Below are 27,560 nucleotides of genomic sequence, written 5' to 3' on the forward strand. Positions count from 1 at the left end.
TTGATGCACTTAGGAAAATGAGTGGATGCAAAATGTTTTCCTAATCGGCTCAAACCTATGCTTAGATTCAAGAAATTGATTTCCTCTTTGAAAAATCGAAGAACATCTTCGAAAATATGACTAGATATTGGCATTTGGACATGAAATTCTACGCTTGGGCACATAAATCCCAACACTGGTTCTCAGGTCCTTAGCATTCAAGACTTGATCTTTGGCGCCCAGGCCCAGGTCCATGAGATTGAGCCTAGGACCTCGAGCCCAGGTCTATAAATGCCTTGCTCGGGTCCTTAATGCTCAAGCTCTGGTCTCCGACTCTCAAGCCTTGGTTCACAAAGGCCGTGCACGAGTTCTCGGTGCTCGGGCTTGGGTCCTTAGTTAACGAAACATTTGATCTTATAAAAATGTTTCTTGAAATACAAATTTTACATTTTTTCTTTTCTTTTTTCCTATTCTTTTTTTCCTTCTTCATTGGCCGGTGGGTGGCAATAGGCGAGGGACGGGCTTGCCCAAGGCCGGTGAGACTCCACCTCTCCGGATCTAATGAGGTTGAGCTCACTCGAGACCGGCAAATTCAAGCTCCCGTAAGGCTAGCAATCTCGACGAGGAGGTGAGAGCTTGAGGTCTCCCGAGTAGGTGCAAGCTCGGGGCCTTGCGAGTCGCGTTGAGCTCAACCTCACCAAGTCATTGGCCTCCGGAGATCTCGACCTCGCTAAGTCACCAACCTATGAAGATCTCAACCTTGTCGAGTTGCTGACCTTCGGTGAGAGGGAGCCTCGCCAACCTTGAGCGAGCTCATCCCTTGCTTGTGGCTAGTCACCGGCCATTGTTGTGACCGGCCAACAACCCTAAGAAGAAAGAGAAAGAAAAAGAAAAAAGAAACACTAATTAAAAGTTAAAAAATTTTGGTAATTTTCTACAAAAAAAAATCTGATTTTATTTTTCATATTAAACGATGGAAAATGCGATCTAGTTCATTTTTTAGATTTCGACCAAATCTTGAAAAATATTATCATTTTTTCGGAAAATGACCGCCTGAAAATATTTTCCAAAAATGTCATATTTTTCGCGTAACATACGGAGCCTTATATACATACATACATATTGTGCGATCAAGATGGTTAATATGGTGGAAAGGTAATGATTAGACATGCTCGAATTTCCAAACGCTAGCAAAAGGAGAGAGCGGGTCCCCTTTGGAGTTATGGGCCAAAGTCATTTAAATGGGTCCAAGTGGGCTCTCTAATTTCTGATGGGCTGAACGATTAATGGATTGAGCTTCAAGAATTCCCTGGTGGACTAAGATCTATGGGCCGCTCGAATTGGGCCCAGCAAATTGAGTTGTGGCCTGTCTAAAATGTTCTGGTGGGACCGAATCGAAATGAAGCCTCCTTTTTAATTATTTTCTTCTTTCTTTCTGGCTCACTCTATTTCAACCCTTTATCGGCTCCTGCGTCACCGCCTATCACATTGAATTGACTACATTATCGAATTTGGGTCCCATTTTTTATTTAAGACGATTTCTTACCTTTTCTTTTTCTTCTTTTTCTTTTTCTTTCAATTTTACTAGAGATGAAACCACACATGTTCTTCTCAAACAACGTTTATTAAGGTTCAATAGGGGCTCTCTTAATTTAAATTTCTCCATTTGGAACAAAATTGGTGTCCCTCCATTACAAAAACTAGTTAATTTGATAGATAGCCAACAAAATGTTGTACTTGATGAAATTGTATGTTTCTCTTTTTATGTATGTAGGAGGAAACTATTGTTTAAGAAAAATAACCTAAGCACAAGTAAGAGTAAAATACTCCATCTACCAGTTTTAGTACGCGTTTCGTACAATCATAACTTTCATATATGTCATTACGTATTGTAACTGGTCAACTTCACGCAATAATTGCATGATATTTTGAAATATATTTTCAAAATAAAATAAAATAAAAACATGACAAAGTTTAGTACATGAAAAATTCTAAACATTCATTATTATTATGCAAATGCAAAAGAAGATGTTCCCTATATATGGTATATTATCTTTGCCTTGATTGCATGTATAATTAGCTGTTGACAAGAAATTATGGCAATTGTAATAACGTTATAACACAACCCATTCAAACCAATTGCAAACACGTATTTTTTTGGTCAATTCTAGATGCACCATAATTTCCATAGATTATCATTGAAAAGAAAATTGTCCACTGCGATAATAATAAGTTGCATAGGCAACTTGACAAAAGATATTGTCCATTCAGCTATTTGAAAAAGGTTACTCTCTAAAAAATTATTTACCCTAAATTGGACAATAATATTTATCAACTGCATCAATAAAAGAGTCATTATTGACTTAAAACCCATCTGTATCAAGGAATAAGTTTTAATGTTGCGGTTAAGAAGCTCCAAATGAATTTGTTGAAATGATTGATTGTTGTCTCCATTCATAGTCGCAGTTTCATTGTCAATAGATGCCCTTTTCAACATTGTCTTCCATAGTGATCGCATCACAAATAACAATACAATGAGAGATGAGTAAATTGTGTCTAATGAATTCGTCAACCACAATTTGTATTGAAAATCAAAGTCGAAGAATTCACGATTACGAGGATTATTTGGAAAAATAAAGTTAATGATTCACAGAATAAGTTTAGTAGAAGACAAACATGAAGGAAATGTTAAAATGTAATGGGTGTGAAAGATGATGCTGCTAGAGTGAAATTAAGTTATTTGAAAGGGATGTGTGTAATTTATCTTTTAATAAAATTGAAACAAAACAAAAAGAAGAAAAAATGTTAGAGATAATCTTAAATTGAGAGCGGAACTCACATGAGATGATGTAGTCAATTAACGGTGCGTTTGATTTGACTTTTGGGAAAAGTCTTTGGAAAAAGGTAAAGGCCTTTGGCTTAAAAGGGTTTGCCGAAATGCAAAAACTGTTTGGTAAACTGTAATTGAAAGTTGCTTCGGAAAACAACTTTAGAGAAATGCTGTTTGGTAAACATATATATGAGTAATCTATTTAAATTTTTTAAATTTTACTTGTTTAAAATTGAAATAAAAAACAACGACAGTAACTTTTATATTTTCATGTTGAGAGTAATGCAAAATGCACACATTAACAAATTAGTTTATATTTTTTTTGGTCAAACTATTAACAAGTTTGTTAGAATCTTCCAATTCTTTTTAAAACGCCAAAGACTCGCTTAATTTCTAAACGACGCGAGCAATGGGCACGGTTGAACACTTTTCGAGGACCAGTATGGAAATTTTAATTAAGTAATGATACACTAAGCTCTTATAATAAGTATATAATAACCGAAAGTTCGAGTAGAGTCGATTGGGACAAGCACGAATAAATATTGAACATGTAATTCTACCGAAAGCTTCGTAAGTAGTTTACATAAAATGCTATTAAAACCAAAAGACAAAAGAAATTGATCAATCTGGGGATAAATTGCAAAATTGCATATCGTGAGAAAGGTCATGATGACCAACCCACAAATATATATATATTGGGTCAAATCTCAAAAGCAAACAATTGATCTTTGTTAAACTCAGTTTAACCTGCCAAAAGGGAACAAGAAGACAACAACTCACGAAATTTCATGGCTCTTCCGTGATCATTTCAACTTGAAAAGGTTATTACAACAACCTTAACACTCATCATGCATTGAACTCAAATCCCACAAGAGTATCCTGAATCACATATGACTAGATCTTCTTCTTCTTATCTGTTTTCCATTTGTTGTTGAAGGGCATCTTGAATTTCCTGCACATCCTTCCTAGTAGAAAGAAACACTTGACTATCCTGCAGGATGACAGTGGAGATCAAAACTAGAAGATAAAGCACTCAAGTTCTCGAGAACTCATGGGGAGCATAGAATCAAAACTAGAAGAAAAAGCACTCGAGTTCTCGAGAACTCATGAAAGCCGAACCGTCTCTAGTGGACGAAAATTAGATAGATCTGAATTATCAGGTGATAGAACAACATCAGTAGGAAAAGCGATTCTCTTCCTAAATTCATTCTGCTTCAGATAAGAGGAATTAAGAAAAATGAAACACGTATGTTGTGGAATCCAGAATGATAACAGGTACTCGACTAAGAACAATACTGGCTAACACAAAGACCAGTTAAATCAGCACTTTCAGAAATTCCTCCGCTTCTCCTTTCGGTAACTGCTTGTGGGACAAAAAGCAACCCTTGTGCATCCCCCTTCTATTAAAATTCTGCTTTTATCTTCCACAAACCATTGTTCTGATAACAAATACAATTAATTATACTTAGCATGCATTATGAGTGATGTCAAAGAGATGCCTAGAAAAATTCTTGCACAAAAAGTGTATGTGATGACCGACCCCATCAGTTGCGTCTGCATCATTAAATCACTCTACTTGCGTGATGACAAAAACTTTCGTCTACCAAACACGTGATTCACATCCAGTGCGATAAAATAAAATTCACACGAAACAGTAATCCTAACACGTTATTCACATCCAATGGGATAAAACAATGGCGGCGAAATCCACGTCCCTGCTTCTTTAAGATGCCGATGTGCTATCTCAAACTATGTTCCCATCACCTGTCTCTGCTATTAGATCATGACATGTGTCCCCTTCATTTTGAACTTCACCATAATCAACTGAAACCTAAAGTCCTAGTACCCTAACCTCAGCACCCATCACCCCCCCGGTCAGCCTATGCTCACCGCCACACCTCCGGCCACCATCTTTGCCAGTGCCCGTCGTCATTCCACCGCTCGCCTCCATCATTAACGAGGTAATTCTCTCTCTCTCTCTAAGACAGAAAGCTTGAGCTCTCGCACGCGCAGAGAGGGAGGGAGGGAGGGAGGGAAGGGGGGGGCGGGGTGGGTTTGGAAGCGGGGGAGGGGGAAGGAGGGGATCGATATGGTTAATGTCGTGGTGGTGACAATGTGGAAGGGGAGACAACAATTGTATTGATGACGATCATAGCCACCGGGGACGACGACTATCAGTGTAGTAGAACAAGTCAAAGGCGGAGTGGAGGAGAGAATGATTAAGGAAACACATATCAAAGAGAGCTGAGAAGGTTATAACTGATTCTCTGATCTCAAGAATTAGATCCACTTTTGCTTGCCCTGCTTGGCTCTGTAAACCCTCCAACAACTCTCTTTCATCAATTGGATTTCTGCCTCCAATGAAAGCACTAGGATCAGCATGCTTCTAGAGTAGAATCGGGAACCGCAGAACCAGACTGTCGGTTTCCGGTCCGGTTTCAAGTTATGATGAGCCAGGGTCCAGTTCCCGATTCTATTTTTTTAGGAACCGCAAGTTCCGGTTCTAGTTCCCAGTTTCCAGTGGAACCAAACCGAAACCAAAACCTGTGACGGCTCCATTACAGCAGCAGCAACAATAACACATCCATTAAGATGAAAAATACTAGGAGATCTAGCACCGAGACATTTCATCAGCAGCAGATTCATAAAGATGAAAAATACTTCAGAGTCGAACTTGGATGGCTTCGTTACAGTAATAATCCCAAATGCATTGTAAACAAAGTTGCTACACTACAGAAATGTCTTTACTCGCCACTTAACCCTCAAAATCAAGCCACAAAAATAAACTTTGACTATCTAGTTTGCTCATAAATTCAAAGGGGCAGTAAAAAGTCTTGCCTTCCTAAGTTGATGCTGCAACTCTTTTGAATTCCCAACATTTTTTTTGGTCCAAAATTCTCAACATTTGGGCTTACGTATTATAGGACTGAAGTTTTTGTAACAGGAGCTTGTTGCACAGAACAACCGATCAAATAATAAATAGACAGAACAATAAAATAAATCGGACACCGGATGTACGTGGTTCGATCGTAGAGATCTACGTCCACGGGAAGAGCAGCAACGAATTTTACTATAAAACGAGCGATACAATCGGAGATCACAAAATCACGCTTGAGTTACTCAAACACTTTCAGTGTTTTTCAAGCTTCAATTACATCAAATAATGCAGACAATATTTAATCCTCAATTTCTAATGAAATAATCTCTCAATCTCACGAAGGAATTACACAAATCTTATCACAAGATTTAATCGGTTTAAATACTAATTCTTATTGGATGTAATTCACGAATAAAACCAATGCACCCACTGCCAAGCACTCAAAAACGGCGCTTCCTCAGTCTCGTTCTTTGTGCATACTTTTTTCTTTTTTTAACAATCCAAGAACCCAAACCGAAATCTTCAAGGAAAGATATCCATGAAAATATCTGTAGAGATATTCCCTCCGCTTCAAGGAGTCCAAGTTGAATGGGTCAAAGGAAGTTGACTTTCGTGTATATCTCACCCTACAAATTCGATATAAGACAAAACTAGTTATCCTTCCGCAACATGGACTCTTACACCAAATCAGAAACTTTAGTTTCCGTAGCACGCCATCGGATGTTCACAATATTCCAACATCCGCAACTTTCCTTTACTGAGTCAGCTTCCATATAATTAATCTCGGATCGGGTTTCGTTGATGAATTCATATTCGAGACATAATTTAACAAATGAACTTCGGTCCATCGGTGACCAAAATTTGAAAGTCAAGAAGTCTCATGATACGAATTATGAAAAGATTTTTTCCAACAATGTTCATTTTATAAATTGTTTATTTTATTTTACATGTTCATCTTTTACGGATTGTTGTTATCGAAAGATGAGATATGTTCATTTTTGTTGTTGTGCTTACTAAAATTTCGCTTAACTAAATATAAATAAAAAAAGAACAAATTGCAATTGGTAGGTTCCCAAATACTCTGAAACTTGTAACAAAGTATGTTTCGGGTTCAAAGGTATGAATGATAGGTTTTAGGTTCCGAAAAACGAGGAACTGGAATAAGTTTTAAGTTCTAGGTGGAACCCGCAAGGAATCTGGAATCGCTTACCTTTAGAAGTCACTATGAATATCTATCATTCTTCTTGTAAAAATTCACTAGTCAAAGCAAAATTCATCCCTAATTGGGTTACGTAAGTAATTGATTCCTATTGGACAAAAAAAAAAAAAGAGTAATTGATTCCTAATATGCTGAGATGAGCGCTCATAAATCTAACCAAACCAACAATAACAAAATAAAGTCTCCTTTAGATGGTGTTGACCGCGATTGTGCTCTAATATTTTGTGGGGAAGAAACTGCATATGGTGGCATACATGCATATTCACAGCTAAACTTGATTCAGAACATTCAAATGATAATTTCGTTGACATGAGGCGTCACTTTTCCCAATCGGGTTTCAACTTCAACTTCTCAAATCCAAAAGGAGGTAAAATAATAATAACAATAATAATAGTGACAATGATAATAAGTCAAATTTATCACAAATTTCAAGAAAATAAAAGGCCACAAATTCAAGTTTACCTTTGAGCTTCCCCGGAAGAATTTGCTTTGTTCTTGAAGAATCCAAAAAAAGCGGCAAAGACATAATTAAAAGCCAAAACAAAAGCACTTTCCTATTTTTTACAGATGAAATCCCAAAACAATCTTCTTCCCCCCTCCCCTCCCTTTTTTTCCTTCATGCTACTAACAGGGGTAAGTAAAAGAATCGAACCAAATTGACCAATTTTAGACCAATTCCCGAGTTTTGGGCGATTTTCGATTCCTAAAATGTGGAGCCATTGAATATCGATATGATTCTCGATTTCAGATGAACCATCCTGACTGAATCATTTTTTTTTTAATTCTTATTATTCAAAATTTTCATGACCTTAATTCTCGCTCTTTTCTCGCTCGGGCTCAATCACGCTCGCCGCGCATGCCTCTCACTCTTACTTCTCTCGGTCTCAGCAACGCAGTATTCATGGCTCCCTTGTGGCTCAACACCTTTCGTTCATTATAGCTTTGTTCGTGAAGATAATAATTATGTTTAGCTTATCACGAATTTGTTCTATTAACATCACTAATATAGTAGTTTAGGTAATGCAACAATACTTGTTGTAGAAAAGGTGTGTATTGGAGAAGATGGAGAAATAAGAACAAGAATATTTGAGGCGTGCGAGCACTGTCCTTGAGGATAATTTCACCCTTCGGAGTACGTAACTCGGTATATAAGGCTCTAGCGACTATCTTTCGCTGCAACGGATCTTTCTCGGTATTCCGCACAAAATAACAGAGAAAACACGAACGGCAATGTTAACGTAAAAGGCAGCTAATAAAGAGAGAGAAGATATTTAAAGATCTCTTGTTTTTTTTTTTTTTTGTATATTTTTGTTGTAAAAGGAAAATCTTTTTATAAGCAAGTAACGAAGGAAGTTAAAAAGAAATCAATCAAATTATAGCGGTTACAGAAAATGTCAATCAAATCAAAGTGATTATAGATTGATTGCGTTGATTGGGTCAAATTAATGCTAATGCCGTTACAGATTGATTGCATCAATAACGTAAAAACCGTTGAAATATCCAACAATCCCCACATATTTCAAAAGGTTTTTTTTTAAAAGAAAACACTAGGCTAAACTCAATGAATGTAATGCATCGGAACTGGTATTTGTTAGGCTATAAATCAGACTTAGAAAGAATGAAATATAATTCATGAAATCATTGGTGGAGTTTGAAACTTCTATGAACCAAGAATTTGGTTGTGAATTACAATTTTCACCAATCACATTGCACCCTTACAATTTTGTCGTTCAATGTGGTTTTGCGCTAATAGGCTATGCACTTGCCTGGTTTATTCTTTAGTGCTCTACAGATTTTCAAAAAAATTTCTCATAGGAGCGGCCCCACTCCACACTTATATAGGTGATTCCATTAAGTGTATTCTGCAGTTAAATACATCACCAATAATGGCTATGGAATTCATTAAGAGCTTAGTTCAACCTCTTTTTCTTTGCAATCTTGCACTATTCTCACCTTAGGAATGATATAAATTTAATAATGCATCACCATATCACCACGTGACTTGTTATTACCCGTATGAACCTAATTCATGGGGTCACCAATCACATAGATTGAGTTACTATCATTATTGATTTTCTTCAACTGGCTTAAGTCCCATTCCCCTCGATGTATCCAAAATCAATTTTCTCCCCATGGGTTTACTCATAGGATCAGCCAAATTCACTTCTTACTTTACATAATCAATGGACATAATTTCATTTTTAAGTGGCTGCTTTACCACATCATGTCTCAACCGAATGTGCCTATTTTTACCATTGAAATTGTTATTCTTTGCAATGGCTATTGCTGATTGGCAGTCACAGTGCATAAACATAGAAGGTGTCGGTTTCATTCCCAATGGAATATCCGCTAAGAGATTTCTTAACCAATTGGCCTCATTGCCAGGCGGTTCTAAAGCTACAAACTCTGACTCCATGGTGGATTTAGCAAATATTGTTTGCTTGGCTGATTTTCAAGTTATAGCTCCTTCACCAAGGGTGATACATATCCACTCATGGATTTTGTCTCATATGAATCTGAAATCCAGTTCGCATTATCAGATCCTTTTAATATAGCAGGAAATCTGCTATATAATATACCTTAGTTTGTAGCTCCTTTAAGATATTTCATTACTCTGCTCAAGGCAGTCTAATGGTCTCGAATGGGATTTTATGTGTATCAACTCGGTCTACACACGGATAAGCTATATCAAGTTGAGTCTAGGTCATCACATGCATCGGACTCCCAATAATCTAAGCATACTCAGACCGAGCCACACTATCTCCTTTATTTTTTACTAATTGAGTATTAGCATCATAAGGAGTGCCCATAGCTGTGGCATCAAAGTGTCCACATTTTTTAAGTAGCCTCTCCACATATGCTCTTGAGTAAGCATTAGGCCACCATCACTTTTTATGATTTTGACACACAATAACATTCGCTTCTCCCAAGTCCTTCATTTCAAATTTAGAAGTTAATATACACTATGTTTCATCCACAACATCAATGCATGTACCAAAAACAAGTATGTCGTCGACATATAAGATAATAATTATAGAGTCACCCTCAACAGTTTTTGTGTACACACACTTATCAACTCCAATAGAGGAAAATCCATTATTAACTAGAGCTTGATCAAATTTCTCATGCCATTACTTTGGTGCTTGCTTTAATCCATATAAAGATTAAGGAGTTTACAAACTTGATTTTCTTGACCAGGAATAAAACAGCCCTTAAGCTGAACAATGTAAATTTCTTCTTCTAATTCACTATTTATAAAAGCTGTCTTAACATCCATTTGGTGAATAATAAGTTTGTAAATAAAGGCTAAAGCAATCAAAACACGAATAGAGGAAATTCAAGTTATTAGAGTAAAGGTATCAAAGTAATCGACATCCTATTTTTGAGTAAAACCTTTTGCGACCAATCTTGCTTTATATCTATCAATAGAACCATCAGAATTAAATTTCCTTTTAAAAATCCATTTACAACCAATTGATTTTGCACCTGGTGGTAAGTCAACCAATTCCCAAGTTTTATTTTGTAAAATAAAAGCAATCTCAATTTTTATTGCTTCTTTCCAAAAACCGCTTTCTCTAAAAGATATTGCTTCATAATAACTTAAATTAGGACAATAACTCCTTCATAATTCATAAAACGTTTTACCAGTTTTCTTATAAGGAATTCTATTTTGGATGTGTCAAGCGGATAAAATATCTTCTTCTCATAGATTATTAGGAGCTTTAGAGCTGACAAGCATAGAATCCATCATTTCTTTTAATGTCATGTTTTTCCTTTCAACTACACAATTTGATTCTGGAGAATACGGAGGGGGTGGTTTCATGAATTATCCATTCTTTTTTCATAGAAATCATTAAGTAAGACATATTCACCACTTCTATCATATCTAACTCTTTTTATCTTTTTATTCAATTGCTTTTCTACCTCAGTCTTACATTAAAAGAAACATATCAAAAGCTTCATCTTTATGCCTAAGCAAATAAACTCTAGAAAATCTAAAAAAATCATCAATAAAAGTCATATAATATTGTTTATCTCCTCTAGTCATTGTTTGTTTTAAATCACCTAAATCAGTGTGAATTAAGCTTAACAACTCAGATTCTCTATCCATAGAAATACAGGGCTCTTTAGTTAATTTTGTTTCAGCACATACTATCCATTTATTAAAACATGTGTCTTTAATCCCATAAATTAAACTTTATTTTTGCATTTCCTAATATAAGGAATACTAACATGTCCTAATCTATCTTGCCATAAATCAATAGATTCAACCAAGTAAGCAGAAGAAGTAGAATTTTCATTGATAACATTGGAAACATTAAGAATAAAAAGACCCTGATTACAATAACCTTTTCCTACAAATACATTATTTTTTGCCATTACAATCTTGTCAGATTTGAATGACACCTTCACCCCAACCTTTCCCAAAAGAGCTACAGAAATCAGGTTTGCCCTTATATTAGGGATACCCAATATGTCGTTCAGAGCCAAGGTCTTGCCAAATGTGAGTTCGAGAAGAACTTTCCCTTTGCCAAGAACTTGAGTAGTTCTTGAATCGCCGAGATAAATAACCTCATCTCATTCTCCTATTGGAGTATTGGAGGAAAACACATGTTTGTTTGCACAAATATGCCTGGTAGCACCTGAGTTTACCACCCTATTCTTTTACATTGGTCACAATGTTGGCTTGGGAAATGACCGCAACAATTATCTCATTAGAGTTATTTGCTTCTACCAGATTGGCTTTTGGTTTAGCATGGTTGTCATTTCCCAGTATTCTTTTCTACACTACGTTGCACGATGATCTTATTTACCACAAACAAAACAAGATCCTTTCTTTTTGAAGATGGGGTGAGCAACTTTGGGTTTGTAATCAGATCTTTTGTTATTAAACTTGTTTTGGCGAAGTTGAGGTTTACCTTGCACAAAATTTGCCCTGGTAGCAATCTCCTTAGCCTTAAAAGCCTTGATCTCCTCACGTGTTGTATCTTTAATGACGATATACACAACCAGATCTTTTAGTGACTTGTCTTTGTGCTTGAGTTGTTGCTTATAGTCATTCCAAGATTCTACCAGCTTTTCAATTAGCACTCCCGCAATAAATTCTTCTTGTAAATTAATGTTTTTTGCCTTCAGGTCCTCCACCAACTTATGATACTCATTGATTTGCGTTTGATCACCTTATCATCATACATTTCCCACCGATAATAATTTCCGATCATGAACTTCTGTCTGCCCACGTCTTCGGTAGTGTGCTTTACAGTCATGGAGTCCCATATTTGTTTCCCTTCTTTGTACAGGCAGTAGACATCAAACAATTCATTAGAAAGCACACTAATAATTGTGTGCCTATATACCTTGTTGGCATATATCCATCGTTCTTGCAAATTATTATCGGTTGGTTCGGGCTCCATCAGTGCAAAAGCAACTCCATGAATGTCTAGGATAGAGAAAACTCTTTCTTGCCATCTTTTGAAGATGCTGCCAATGAAAACCTCAATCTTCAATATGTCCAGAAATGGTCTGGCATAGGACATATGTGGTAGTGATGGCAGCGCAACTGGATCATCAATGGATTTGATAGCAGCGTCAGTGGTTTCGATACTAGGTTCAATTTGAGAAGTCATAGTTTTATCCTCAAGATTGTTGTAGTAAAGATGTGTATCGGAGAAGATGGAAAAACAAGAACAAGAATATCCGAGGCGTGCGAGCACTGTCCTTGAGGATAATTTTGCCTCCTGGAGTACGTAACTCGGTGCATACGGCTCTAGCGACTATCCTCCCAAGATACAACAGATCTTCCTCAGTATTTCGCACGGAATAACAGAGGGAACAGAAACAACAGCGTTAACAAACCCAGCTCATAAAGAAAGAGAAGATAATTAAAGATCTCTTATTTTCTTTTTCTTATTTTGCATATTTTTGTTGTAAAAGGAAAATCTTTATATAAGCAAGTACCGAAGGACGTTAAAAAAAAAAAATCAATCAAATCATAGCGGTTACAGAAGATATTAATCAAATCAAAGCGGTTACAAATTGATCTAAGATATCAATCAAATTAAAGCGGTTACTGATTGATTGCGTTGACTGTGTCAAATTAATGCTAAAGCCATTACTGATTGATTGCATCAATAACATAAAAACCGTTGAAATATCCAATACTACTTGCAGTCTTGCAAGGAAAAGGAAGGAAAAAAAGAGAGATACGATCGATTCCTGGATCTAGACCGGTCGGTCCGGTTCGGATGGTTAAACTGGGAATTGACGCTCCTGATCCGATCCAATTTCAGTGGGAATATTGTCTGACCCCGAATCCGATCTCCCACAGCTACTAGTACTCGTTAACATGGCTTGCGGTGCTATCCTCGAGCCGATTCATGGTCCAAGCATCGATGGATCGCGTCATGCCCACGTTAGCCCAAGACTCGTGCCTTCAGTGTACTAGAAGAGTAAAAAAAAAACAGCAATACATTTTTTTTTCTGGCCAAAAAAATATGTCATTTGTTGATCGACCTTTGCAAACTTTTACAATCAAATACTTGCAAATTCCTTCCATTTTTCGTCAATATATTTGATAACAGAAGAAAATATTTTTATATTATTGTCAAATGATGGGACGACTATCCATAAATTCAATCCTATTAAATTTGTATTTCGCTAATAGGCATCTCTAGAAGGGCCGCCACTTAGGGCGCAAATGTCATTCATTCTCTTTTCGAGCTCTATTTCTATTCCTTGGACGAGCTTCTATGCAGAGACACGCATTTGATAACGACACAAAATTTCTATTTCTGGAACAGAAATTCGTTTAATAATAGCATAAAATTTCTACGGTTGTCGGTCGCCAGGTGGATGGAGAGTGGCGAAGGAAGAACATGAGCGGGAACAGAAGATTAGCGACGGGCGACCGGCGGATGGTGAACGGCGACCGATGGCCGGTGGATGGTGAATGGCGGTCGGCGGCGGTGACTCAAGAGAGAGAGGCGACCGATGGCCAACGGATGATGAGAGAGAGCGAATGAGCAATGAGAAGAGTTTTATTTATATTTCTGTTCCATAAATAAAAAAAAAGTACATTTCTATCTCTTATTTTTGTTCCAAACCTATTTATGGGCTAGAAATTTATCCTGAAAATAGAAAAATGAAATTGCGTTACCAAACGGAGTTCTGTTTCAAATATGCTCGTCGGAACAGAAAATAGAAAAACCAGGAAATAAAACTGATGTCACGTGCGTCCTTATTGTGCCATATGTCGATTTATAATTTGTCCTAGCACCACTAGCATAAGGCTCATATTTCTTTTTTCAGACTTTAGTTTATGTTTTTAACATCAAATCACTTCATTCTATCAGATTAAAGTGAAAGAAGAGTTAGCATGATAAAGGAGGGTGGCCAAAACAAGGATATATATATATATATATATATATATATATATATATATATATATATATATATATATATATATGAGTTCAGTAACCAAATTACTTCACCTTTCTTATTAATTCCTAAAAAACGTCTTCCTATACAAGTACATATTTTTAGTTAACTTGTTTTCTTTTTATTAACTAAACTATAGGCAAATCATTGTGTTCTGTTATTGCATCTATGATAATTTGACGATTTCGTAGTCATTTTTCATAGAAGTACTTCGATTCCATCGTCCGGTGACTTGAAAATGTTAAAATTTATCTTATGCAATTGACGTAATTAAATTTTTTATGTGAAGTATTGAAACTTACGAATCTAACAAGAGTGCATAGTATGAGAGGACATGTGAAATGTTTTTCACCTATGATCATATAAAATTTGATAAAAAAAAAAATACATTCGATATTACACAAAAATTAATATTATGATACAACGTTTTCGCTAAAATGGGTATTATACAGAAAATTGAATTGTCCGTTGCGACAACACGCATGCCATTTCTATTTTATCTTTTTTGTCACGATCAAGATATAGCTCATGGACCTCAAAAGAGTACAGTGATGAATGGATACATATACATATACTGATATACATATATAAGACAATATGAATAGTGCTTGAACTAGAAATTACATTTGCTCGAGCTGTGTGAGAATTAGAGATGCTCACATCACAAGTCTCCGTACTCGCGAGATTTACGGAAAGCAATAATTTCAAACTAGTTAATAAATTTAGAAGGCCGTTATATATGCCTCGCCACTGGCCACCGCACATACCGTGGCGCCGCCGATTCCTCGGCGAGGTCCGAGTTTGGCCCGGTTCGGGTTTTTCTACTCGGGAATCGGTCATACGGGACTCCATTAGTGAAGCTTCTACGGGACCCGCCCGATCAACGTTCGAAATGGAACGCCGGTATCAAATCCCAACTGCTACCATTTTCCCTATCACCCCCAAATTTGCACACTGCTCGAGTCAAAGTCAACGCTACAAAACGACAGCGTACCTCCGCCTTTCGCAACCACTCCCACTCGCGGACCAGACAAAGACCAGAGTGGGGTGGGAGGGGAGGGAGCTTTGCTTGTCTTAGTGATTTGTCCAGCATAATCACCGCGAGATCCGGCGGCATTAAAACCCGAACATAAGCCCGAAAGATCCCCCCCCACCTCGCCCTCGGCCCGACCGATTTTGGACTGTTTCGTTCTGTCTGTCTCTCTCTCGCGCTCTCGCTCTTCTTCTGGTTTCGGCCGTCGCTGTTTGAATCGGGTTGCGCGCGCGGTGAGCGCCACGCGCTTCCCTTCTCCTTCCCGAGCCTCAAATGTCGCTCCGGTTAGATCCGCATTCGAGGGCTTCGTGAAGTCGAAGGTGAGTTCCTTCCGGTTCGGCTCGGGTTTTTGACGTTCTCTTTGTCCGGTGGAATTGCGGGGTTGCACTCGTGCGAATTCACTTGCTTCGGTCGGTAATCTGTGCCCGCCTCTTGGGGTTGTCGGAAATTTGCTTGTGCAGAGATTGGTGAGCGAGACTCTGTCTGGTTGACTTGAAAAATTGACGGAAAATGTCTGAGGGGCGCGAAAATTCTGAGCTTTTTACTCGCCTGCTGCGGGGATTTTTGGCTATCACGTCAGATATTGGATTTTTGTCCCAATAAATTTCCCTTTTTTTTTCCGCCCCTTTTCTTGATTTTCCTGGATGAAAGGAGAAAATAATTCATTATTTTCTGTTCCTTAATTTTGCCGTTCCGCGTCAATTTTGCTGTCGGCAAGATTCGTGTTTATGGCTCTTACCGAGAGCTGGTATGTGCTCCTGGGACTGTTGTAATCTGTAGGCGTTCAGTGTTCACTGCATTTTTGTCTCGATTTTGAGTGATTGTATATGGCTAAATAATCTTAATACTATGTGTGGATGAATTTGGGGGTTTAACTAATGGTCGGGGTAGTTGTCTAATTTTAGTTAGTTTTACATCATTGCCAGGGATGGAGGTTCTTTGATTCTGCATTTGTTGGAAATCGGGTTATCTTATCGAGTGGGGGCCGATGGGTGGCCAGAGGCGGAATGACTCTTGGTTTAGTAGTTTGTGGCGGGCGTCGAGGAGCAAGATAACAGAGCCTGAGAAGGCAGTTGTTGGAATATTGGCTTTTGAGGTTGTGAGCATGATGTTGAAGGTGGTCAAATTATGGCATTCTTTGACTGATAGAGAGTTTCGCAGGTTGAAAGAGGAGGTTCAGTGCTTGACTGGGCTTAGACACCTTGTATCGGAAGACGAAGATTACCTCATGGATCTTGCTTTGAGCGAGATGATGGATGATTTGGTGTATGTAGCGAGGGCAGTGGTCAGGCTGGGGAGGCGATGCACCAATCCTGTGCTTCATCGGCTTGAGCTTTTCCTCAATGATCCTGTACAATACGAACTTGAATGGTCTGGTTGGCAATATAAGTCGAAAAAGATGGACAAGAAAGTGAAGAAGATGGAAGGGTTTGTGGGGATAATGCTGCAGTTCGCACAAGAGCAAGATGTGCTGGTAGAGCTTGAACAAGCTCTTGGGAGAATGCGTGCCAACACAGAGACTGATCAGGTGAAGCTACTTGAGTTTCAGCAGAAGGTAATGTGGCAGCGTCAGGAAGTGAAAAATCTGCAGGAACTGTCTCCTTGGACCAAAACTTATGATTACCTAGTCCGGCTTCTAGCAAAGTCACTTTTCACATTGATAGAGAGGATTAAGAATGTATTTGGGAATGGTCAAGTGTCTTCTGCTGAGGGGAGTGATTATAATGGGGTGAATTCTACTAGTGTTTCCCGGACACAGTCATTTTCTGCTATAATGCACTCTCCAGTCTATCCATCTGAGGATAATCTATGTGGGTTCTACTCAGGGCCGCTTGGGATGTCTTCATCAAAGTCAGTACTGACATCTGCTAGCAAGAAGAAATATCTAGCTCATCATCGGTCTGGATCTATTCAGGTAAATTTCTTGCATTCAAAATCTAAAAAATTGGCTCCTGTTGGACCTTTCAAAGGATGCATGAATGGTGGAAGCAATTCGCCGGTTATCGAAAGGCATCGAGTGGCATTTGGAGGCTCCATGAGAGTAAGTGGTGCCTGCAAAGATGATATTGAGAAGATGGGTTGTTCTGATAGGCATTTTCAGCCTCAAAACAACAGAGTTTATCTAAAACTTAGCCTTCTCTATTCAAAGAGCGGGTCAATCTCTGCCCCACCATGTTCTCTTGGAGATGCTGCTTTAGCTTTCCACTATGCAAGAGTGATAATACTCATTGAGAAGCTTGCTTCTGCACCACACTTGATTAGCCTTGACGCAAGACATGACTTGTACAGTATGTTATCTAATTCCTTAAGAACAGTCCTGAGGGCCAGGCTGAGGTCTTATGCTAGAAGTTTGGCTTCATCGATCTATGATGCTTCCCTGGCGGCTCAATGGAATTCATCTGTCACGCAGATGTTGGAATGGCTGGCTCCTCTTGCTCATAACACGATTAAGTGGCAGTCTGAACGAAATATTGAGAAGCAGCATGAGGTCTCTGGAACAAATGTACATCTAGTACAGACTCTTTTCTTTGCCAATCAAGCAAAAACTGAAACTGCTATTGTTGAGCTGCTCGTCGGTCTCAACTATCTTTCCAGAATCAGTGGAGAAATGAAAGGAAGGTCTTTGGCCAGCTTCACTAGTCAGAGAGCTTCCAATGATTACTTAGTTCAAATGAATGAGATGGCTCTCCACGTAATTTAGCTCTTGATTTAACTAACAGACGAGCTAGATTGAGTGTATACCTCTTTGGTAGGTTTACTGGTGTACATCCAAAGTTTCTGTTGCCATCATGGAGAGAGGATTTAGACAAACAAGGAGCCATCTAGCTGTGCATCTCATGAACTGTCTTTCTTGTGTTGGGCCGAGGTTTTCAATCTGGGTTTGCAGCTTTGGGATACCAAAGCAATTAATCTGACCGTGGAGGTGCTTCTTCGAGTCTGAAAAACTGATTTTTCTCTTGATTGGTTGAGGTTGTGGCCTGAAATGGTCTTAGGACGCCAGAATCCGTTTTATTTGTGAGCCGACAACTTCAGGTTTAATGATGTGAAATGTGAGTAATCGCATTCAGTACCATCAAATCGAAGTGCTTGCTGCGCGGCTTGGATCCTGGTGGAAGCCATTCTGTATCTCTCTTATAGAATGCGAAAAATGGTTCTGGATAGAAGGACGTAGGAGTTATGACTAGAATGCAAGCATAGCTTGCGGGTCGTGCTTTGGTATATAGTTTTCGGGTTACTTGCAACTGTAACTTGGTTCTCATCCCTGTAAAGCAGTTTTCGATAGTTGGCTTGTTTATCTTGTCCATTCGTCTTGTGCCGGTAGTTATTCGGATGATTTCCCTTTAGTTGGGGGGTGGAGATTGGTAGTTGCAGGGGTGATGCATGAAAATATTCTCTAACCATGTGGTAATCTGCAAAGCTCATTCTATACTTCTCTTGCAAAAGGTGGTTCTTTTAATCGTCTGAGTTTTATGCGACAATGGCGATTATGACATGTTTAAGGATCCTTCTGCGATGGACATGTTGTCCGGCAACAGCGCGCTCATGAGAGAATCTGACGTTGTATGTTGAATGCAGGAACTCTTCACCATCGGGACGGCTGTCATTTAACACGTCTATTTTGGCATCTGGAGAATGTTTTTGATCCTCAGTTCGTTCGTCGTCGTTTGTGTTGTCGAAAGTGAAGTTCAAAGTATCCTCATAGCGGCTAGGTCGGGCTTGACCGATCGATGTGATCCGAGGTTACTGTGAGCTTAATTCTATAAGCGGGCAGAATACCCAAAAATGGAAGAAACCACAAGGTGGACACGCAACTTCTACCATTAACTCGCATATTCTCTAGCTCAAGGATTGAGAGTTTGGCATATCATGCTTTTTTTTTTTTTTTTTTTTTTTTGGTCCAAATTGGCATATCATGCTTGAGATCCCAGTAAGTCCGCAAAATTTCAGGGTCTATCTGAATGAATTTTCAAACAATGGAAACTTTCAAGACACACAAAGTATTTGACGGCGTAGATTTACATATATGGTTTGCACAATGTTTTTGAAATTTGTGTAGTTCTGATTTTGACGAGAAAATAAAAATGTAATTCTTACTATTGCCGAATCATCAACAAAGGCTTTGACACTGTAAATTCTGCCATCATCCTGCTTGTTTTAGTTTCTTAGATCCTAAGATTTTGAAGTATCCTCCGAAACCGGTTCAATTTTTGAAATTATTGTGTACCCATTAAGTTTTAACGGATTTTTGAGGCTCTTACTTAGATTATTGAAACTAGTGAACATAAAAGTCTTAAAACATATAAAAAAAGTGAGCGATTGAATTTTAATACTTTAAAAAGGTATAATCAAGTTCTAAAACTTATTATATTTATATAATCTAAGGCCCCCTTTCTTTCCATGAAAATCAACTTTCGGGAAATCTGAATGTTCGTGAAAAATAAATGAGTCAAAGAAAATATATTCTATCCATGGAAATACATATTCAAAAGTGAGGAAAATATTTAAAAAATGATTTCTTGTTTTTGAAAAGAGGAAAATATTTTCCCTCATCTTTCTTCCCTCCTCTCATACACATTAATTTTCTTTTAATTATTCTGAAAAACAATTCTGAATTTTTTAATATCCTAAAATTTTTAATGTTTTTTTTATTTCTTTCTCTGCCGGTTGCCTACCTTAGGCGAGCTCACCTTGCCAGATCCGGCGAGCTTGACCTCGCCAGCATTAGGAGAGCGGTTGTGGCCGGTCGCATGCTGTCACCGTGGCCAGCGACCGGTTGAAGAAGAAGAGAAAAGAAAAAAAAAGAAAAAAAGAAACAAAAATTAAAAATTAAAAAAGAAACAAAAAGTAGAATTTTTCAAAATAAAGTAAAATATTTTCAGATCAAAATACCGAAAAATATTTTCACTTTTCCAAAAAATGACTTCTTAAATAACATTTTTGGGAATCAATTCATTTTTCGCAAAAAAAAAAAAAATGGAGCTTAAATCTTTTCCTTAATTCCGTTCAACTTCGCCGTCGGGGTGGCTGCGGCTCCGCTCGGCCGGCGGGATCTCAGAGATTTAACGCGAGTTTAGCTGGGTCGAGACTCGAGACACCGCCTTCTTGGGGCACTCTCGGCAGCTTCTTTGCGAGTTGCTGGCGTCGCGATCACATCGGTGTCGCGCAGACACAGACACAGACACACATGGCGAGTACAAAGGGAATGATGATGTACAGAGCATACAGGGCACTGACCTGCGGCCTCTCGCCGCTGTTGCGCCTCCACCTGCGGTGGCGTGCCGTCCGGGGCCTCGACCACCCGCTCCGCTGGGCCGAGCGGCTCGGCCGAGCTTCTCTCCCTCGCCCTCCTGGCCCACTCCTCTGGTTCCACGCCGTCTCTTTAGGTTCCATCTCTTTATCTCTCGTTCTTCCATTTCTGTGTTCTTCTCTCTGGTCGGAGCAGAAGAGACGGTTTCGTTGCCTACTGTGGAGCTGCGCCCATTTAGGAGTCGGAAAAACGCTTAGCATTTGCTTGTTGTTGATGCCTTCTTCTGAGTCGAACTGCCGACTGCTGAAAATCAGCTCGATTGTGGTTGTTTTGGCCACAATGCACAGACGAGTAGAATTGGTTTCTTGCCTCAACTGGTGAGCTGCTTTAGCTAAACGATCGCCATTAGCTGTTATTGCTTCTGGGGAGTGAAGGATGGCACGTTTACTCGATTATGCAATGCGTTTGTCCTAATTTTGCTTTCCAATTTTCAGTAGATGTGGTGGTTTTTTTATGGACAGAAGAGACAAACATATATGATGTCGGAGAACTCAAAGGACGATAGAGTCTGATTGGAATGGCAAAGAACCAATGATCCCGTTAAGAATTTTTCATTTTTCAATGGTTTTCTATGTTGAATCAACATAAGAGTGGAAACATTTACTGTGGAAAGTGCCTGCAATTTGGAAGATCCAATTTCCATTACATGGCAATTCAGAGTATAAGATTTTCACTGAAATATGAAAATTGAAGAACTAGAACCTGAGCACATCATTAAGTTCCTTGCTCCTTTTGGATTTGTCATCATGTTCACAAATATGTGCAGACAGGATGATGTGCATAAATCCATGATTAGCAGATACATTTCATGCCATCCAAAATGGGTAGCTCCATCATTCCAATGTGTTAAGTCTGTTGCATCCTGCTGATTTTGCTTCTGTCATTTGCTAAGCCTTTGTTTGTAATAAACTTAATCAGGTGAAGCAATGGCAGCAATTCCTGTTATCAAGCACTGTTTGCAGAAGAGACCTGAGGTCAACATATTGCTAACCACAACAAGAATGTCTGCATTGTAAGACAGATCCTGATCTCCCTTTCCAATTTATAAGCTGATGCTGGAGAGCTAGACTTGTCCTGGTGGATTCGTGCATTTTGATCAGATGAAGGGCTCGAAACAAAAGTTTCATTTAGTATTCGCAACTCAGCAAAAAAGGACTCAATAGAAAGAGAAATGACCAGACTCTGGAAATAAAGTTTCTCTCTTCATAATTTATTTAATCAAATTTCCAATTCTGATTTCTTATCGTTTCTGTGTAGGCATAGTTCAGTATCTCTTATCGAGTAACACTTTAGCATAATTCTCTTCTCTATTTGAAGTTCTCTGTTTTTTTTTCTTTTTTTATGAACTAATTTCAGTAAAAGAATTATAGCCCAGAATTGCCCCATGAGGAAAAGTTATTTCCCCTTTATACTGTGCATTTTTCTTGGCTCATAGGTTTTTGATTTAAGTTCTTGTGCAGTGAAGTACTAGAGGATCAGCTTCCAAGTGGGGTCTTGCATCAGGTACTTCTTGCAGGCCATCCTGTGTAGACAAAGTAACATTGATTGTTCCCAGAAGTATTGCTGGCAGAGTATCCAAATAGTCGCTGAGGTCAAAAGGCTCTTCCATTTTGTAGAAGTGGAGCAAAGAACATCAACATTGGTTCAATGAGAGCCTTTTACGACGATGCATGTCGCTTCACTCTGTGTTCTGCCTGATATGTTGTCACACTTGACAGTCTTATTAATTATGTCATCCACATTGGCCGTGATTTAGCGTCTGAGCTAATTGTAGTGCTCACTAGAGTTTGTAGGTGGGAGATCTTTTCGCTTATTATTGTTTCGGCGTATTGCGGTGCCCGCTAGAGTGATTTGTGGGTTGGAGTTCTTTTTGGTCGTATGATTAGGTGCAGTAATATGAGCATTTTCCTCTAAGGCTTCCTGGTAAATGAGAACTCCAGAACCCTCTGAAGTGAGAATCTCCCCTTGTCTCATTTTTGTGAAGGCTCTATTATATGTATACGTTACAAGCTATTTACCTGCTTCTATGTAATGTACTCTGAAGCAATTAATGGTCACTACTCATTTTGTAGCCTAGATGTTGATCTGTTGGGCATTATTCTTGTTCTGTTATATAGAGATACACACTAATAATACTCCTGGTTGTTACCTCTCTTGGACTAACAGCTTGCCCCTCTTGATACCCCTGCTGCAATTGATGCTTTTTTTGGATACTGGAAACCCAATGCTGTCATGATAGTGGAGAGTGAATTGTGGCCAAATCTTGTTGTTGGTGCTTCAGAAAATGGGGTGAGTGTCATCATCATTCTTTATAAAGGTTCTTGCATTTCTTATTTTGTGATATTTCTCTTCGAGAAGATCAGAAACTATGCATGATTCTTTCACCATAATCAGTACTTAGAGGAGAAACTGCATTTTGAATATCATGTTTGGCATTGTCTGTAAATTGTCAGGTTGCACTGGCATTGCTAAATGCCCGGATGTCTGCCAAATCATTTGAGCATTGGTCAAGACCATTTCTGCTTCCTCTCATATCACTCATGCTATCAAAGTTTTCTTTGATAATTCCATTGGTATGCTTCTGCCTTCTTGCATCATGCTTGTTCGAGCCTTTTGCCGTTTGTCTGATTCTTTCTGACGGCGTTTCCTGCTACAGAGCAATGTGCAGGCCATTCACTTTCAACTATTGCAAGCCCCACCCCTTGTGATAAACTTTGCTGGAGACTTAAAATACGGTGAGCTTGTAATATTGTATATTCATGTTAGAATTGCTGCAGTTGGAGGTTGCATATGTATAGTTTATGTTTTGTTGCTATTGACAACATTGTATAAGAGGTTACTGTGAATTCATTTCAACAATTTTCTTGTGGAGTCATCAATTGTTATTCCTGGTGTGTGTTGTTCTCTCTCAGCTGTTGGAGAATGTTATTCTTCTAGAGAAGGGGTTACCTTTGAAGCTCTGAAGGCACAACTAGCCTACAAGAAGGTTTGGATTGCTTCTTCTATACATAGGGGTGAAGAAGAAGGTCGGATGTTTATCATGCTTATCATTCCTTTCCACGTTGCAAATTTCAGCCACTTTTAGCATGCTGATTCAATTCATTTTCCCTTATTCTCTCTAAGGCAATGCTTTTGTACAACTGTTGACCATAATTACTGTGCTTTTGTTCACTTTTAAGGTCCGTCAAATGGTCATCAAGGTGATTATCCGTGTAGAGGTTTCACACATTCAAGCATTGCTCAATAATACTTTTCTCTAGCCTTTCTTTTCTGTATTTGTTTCTGTTAAGTCAAAGCAATAGTTTCTCTTTCCTCGTAAATAATAATTTTTCATTGTGAAGTTGATTAACCGCAGATTTGATCTTTGCTTACCCTCAAATAGACTGCCTTTTCCCCCTTTGCTCGTATGGAAGTATAACCTTTGGACATGTCAGTCTTTGTTTCATTGACTTTCTTGTTTCATTAAGGACATAATGCCTCTAGCTTCGATTGAAGCTTTTTACCAGTGCAAGTGTCTGAAAGTGAAAGGATTTGTGTCCCTATATTGCTGTGTTTATGTGCTCATAGTAGATATTGTTTCCAGTTATGCTAGGGATTCACGAAGATCTCATGCAAATGCACCATGGTGTAGTCAGTATTATTGTTCCTCGATATCCGGAACATGGACGAGAGATATATCAAGTACGTTCTGATGATAACCTATTTCATGAAAAAAGTGGATTACTTGTCTTAAGTGGTTTTGTTAATATAGTAAAGTAAAATGAGGGGGCTATAACTCTAATTAATTTCCACTGCAGTCCATATCTCTCTTGATATTAATCGGCTACAAAGATTTTTTTCCCCCTTTTGTGCTGCCATGATTAATGCATTAGCTTGTATGCAGGAATTGAGGAAAGGAGGACATAATGTAGCTTTGAGATCTCAGCATGAAAAGCTTGAGCCAGGCACAGACATATACATTGTCGATACATTAGGTTTGTCATTCCATGCCCTGCTTTGATTTTCATATCCCTGGCTCTTATCTACTCCTCCAAAGAATGTATTTTTATAATTTCCCTGGTGCTTTTGCTTTCATGTCTCTGTTCTGTTGTTGACATCTTTTCTATGACCTCTCTATTTCCTTGTAGGAGAATTGAGACACCTATACCGGCTTGCTCCAATTGCTGTAATTGGTGGTTCTTTTGTCCCCGGTTTAGCTGGCCATAACATGTCAGAAGCTGCTGCAGCTGGCTGTGCTATTTTAACAGGTGAACTTTGTCTCTGAGCATACAAATTTCTTCGGACGAGGTTCTTAGCACAAGAAACTGAGAATCTTCTGCTAAATTCAGGTCTTTATGTTGGACATTTCTCGCATATGGTGCTTCAAATGCAAAAAGTGAATCCATTATCTGTTTTGCAGGTATGTGAGACATTGATTTTTCATTAACTGCTTCTTTTGTAAAACTGTAAAAGATTATTTAAAGGAGCATTTTCTTGCCAATATTACCACATTTTCTTGTAGTATGACTCGCATGTATTTTCAAACATCAGGTACTCAAATCATGATTCACCACGTAATTAGCTAACGGAGCTGTCCAGATTTCCTAATCATGGTGCAATTACACATCACATATCAGATGCTTTAAACGTCTGAAATGATCTTTTTCCCTGAGAATCCATCTATGTTGAGAAAACATGTTCTCCCTTCCATTTTTCCAGTCACAGACTGTCTGTAAGGAGGTTTTATGCAAATGCTATATCAAGGGAACATGTGAGGCTGTTGGAATTTGGAAATTAGGAAGATACAGTGGATGGTTGTCCATTGTACAGTAACAATCTAGTTAAAGATCACATACTAAGCCATTAAATTTAAAAAATAAAAAAAAAAGAGAAAAAACTCGAAGTTTATAGAGAGTGCTAATTTTTCTTACTGAAGATATTTTTCTATGGAAGTTCTCTGCAGTTGGAAAAGTGGCTTGGTTTTGCTGTTATAGTTAACCTGTTTTTAACGCTACGACAGGATTCTCAATTCCACACATTTCCAGTATTCCCTTCGAAAATCCTGATCAATTCACCATTGGTGTTCTTAAAATCTCTGCTTCCGCAGGTTGCTGGTCGTGATGAGCTTGTAGAAGTTCTCCACAAACTCTTCACTGATGCCCAAGTTCTGAAAGAACGTCAAGTAGCTGCAAGGCAAGCATTCAATGCTCTCTCAGGTGGTGTTGTTGGCAAGGTTTGGAATTTAATTGAATTCCATGTTCTCAGACGGTTTCTTTGTTAGATGCTCCGAACACATTAAGATATCGATAGAAAGTGTACAGTTGACATCTTTTTGCTGCCAATAGCTCTGGGAGAATCATTGTATACCAAAGAACGGAAACACCAAGGAAAAACTCTGAAGTACAGGATGAAAATTTGAAAGTGTTATTACTACAGGTTAAAGCTTCCTCCTTTAGTCTGTTCTCTTTTTATCACTTTCTCCAGTTTTCAGAACAGCACACTGACAAAAACTTTGATAACAAGGTGTTTCTTTTAATTTTGTATTAATTCTTTGATCATGTCGAACTCTTCGAAATGCAATGTAAAAAATCAGCGTCACCAAAGGTTTAGAAAGTTTAGCACATATTGTGGGCGGCACAAAACTGAGCAGGCGAAGCTCGGTGATTCTAGGCTATCCACAAGACAATGCCTCGAAAAGTTATGGATTGCACTCGGTTCGAATGGTGGATCTCACGTAGAGGCCAGACTAAGTTAACTGAAACTGAATAACTTCTGCGCCTCGGTTTCGCTTATCTCTTTGAAGTATCTCTCCTCAAGCCGTCACTAGTAGCGTATGAAAGAGATGGACGGTAAAAGGATATTCTTCATTTACACTGGTTTACTGCATGCATGGGTTGAAAAGCATCGTTTCTCAACCAAGACATTGTAAGTTATTACTAGGTGGAAGTACCCGAAGTCTATCGCGATGATGAAAGCATCTCAACAATGGCTCTCAGGTTACTACATTTGACAAACTGGTGATGCTGGTAACTATAAGCTTTTAAACTGCAATAATGAAGCAGATTCTGAAGCCACCATCACTGCCTAGGCTACGCTCCCTTCCTCTAGCACGCCGATCTTCTCATCGATCCACAAATAGGTGGCCCTCCATTCAACCTTTTCTTCGACATGACACGTGTACGGATCTGCATTTCACACCGCATTCTATCAGGCCCACCACTTCTCGGAAGAGAGGCTCGTCGCAAGGCAAAGCTAGTGGCCCGTCCCTCTGATGGCTGCACTCTTCATACGCCTGGTCCAGGAGCTGCCGGAAAATGGGGTGGTTCACGTGCTCTGCCTTGATAACCCATCTCCGGCGAGACATCCCAACAAGAACAGCCAGGTGGCCCGGGGGCACATCGGAGGGTGGGTTCCTTCCGCCGCCGGCTCTGTTGCACTTCCGCCACATGGGATTCATTTTCTTGAGCTTCACAATGTTGCAGATGTCGCATTTGGGTTGCTCCAATGGTGACGCCATGGAGGCAAAAGCTTCGGGGATGACGACGACGACGCTGATGCTGAGGAGGGATATGAAGCTGAGGCTCCGAAAGAGTTCAGTGCCTATTTAACAAACCAGGAGGGTGGACCTGTTCCCTCTTCCTGTGATAATTCCTCTTGTTCACGTGCTTTGGTAACATGGATCTTTTCGGAGAATATTACGATCAATACGCTGTGTACATTACCCGGTCATAGCTGGGAAATGGACAGTGGTCGTGACCGCAGAACTCACATATGGAAACAAAGGAGTCCGTCCATCGCCAGTGTACCTACTTAAGAGCCGATATGTGAGAAGGTAGTCGGGTCGATCTATCACATGTGATGACCTTCTTGGGGACACAAACTTGGTTGCTCTCGTGT

General features: G+C 38.9%; 2 protein-coding genes across 3 annotated transcripts; both read left to right on the plus strand.

The window, feature by feature from the left end:
* The first annotated feature begins 15,353 nt into the window (after positions 1-15,353).
* LOC115735131 (protein PSK SIMULATOR 1-like) lies at positions 15,354-18,745 on the plus strand. Of its 2 annotated transcripts, none has more exons than XM_030666233.2 (2): positions 15,354-15,696; positions 16,303-18,745. In XM_030666233.2, the coding sequence occupies exon 2, from the start codon at positions 16,365-16,367 to the stop codon at positions 18,075-18,077; it is 1,713 nt and encodes a 570-aa protein (XP_030522093.1). In that variant the 5' UTR covers positions 15,354-15,696; positions 16,303-16,364; the 3' UTR covers positions 18,078-18,745. The 2 variants fall into 2 exon arrangements, with proteins under 2 accessions (XP_030522093.1, XP_048127532.1); XM_048271575.1 differs by lacking the exon at positions 15,354-15,696 and adding an exon at positions 15,706-16,124.
* Positions 18,746-20,527: 1,782 nt separating this feature from the next.
* On the plus strand, positions 20,528-26,202 carry LOC115735174 (probable 3-deoxy-D-manno-octulosonic acid transferase, mitochondrial). Its single transcript, XM_030666293.2, has 12 exons — positions 20,528-20,760; positions 21,603-21,696; positions 22,145-22,187; positions 22,851-22,973; positions 23,138-23,257; positions 23,341-23,419; positions 23,597-23,710; positions 24,268-24,365; positions 24,568-24,658; positions 24,812-24,931; positions 25,013-25,083; positions 25,771-26,202. The coding sequence occupies exons 1-12, from the start codon at positions 20,562-20,564 to the stop codon at positions 25,942-25,944; spliced, it is 1,326 nt and encodes a 441-aa protein (XP_030522153.1). The 5' UTR covers positions 20,528-20,561; the 3' UTR covers positions 25,945-26,202.
* The last annotated feature ends 1,358 nt before the right edge of the window (positions 26,203-27,560 follow it).

The sequence above is a fragment of the Rhodamnia argentea genome, chromosome 10 (genome assembly GCF_020921035.1).
Source record: "Rhodamnia argentea isolate NSW1041297 chromosome 10, ASM2092103v1, whole genome shotgun sequence".
Classification (NCBI taxonomy): domain Eukaryota; kingdom Viridiplantae; phylum Streptophyta; class Magnoliopsida; order Myrtales; family Myrtaceae; genus Rhodamnia; species Rhodamnia argentea.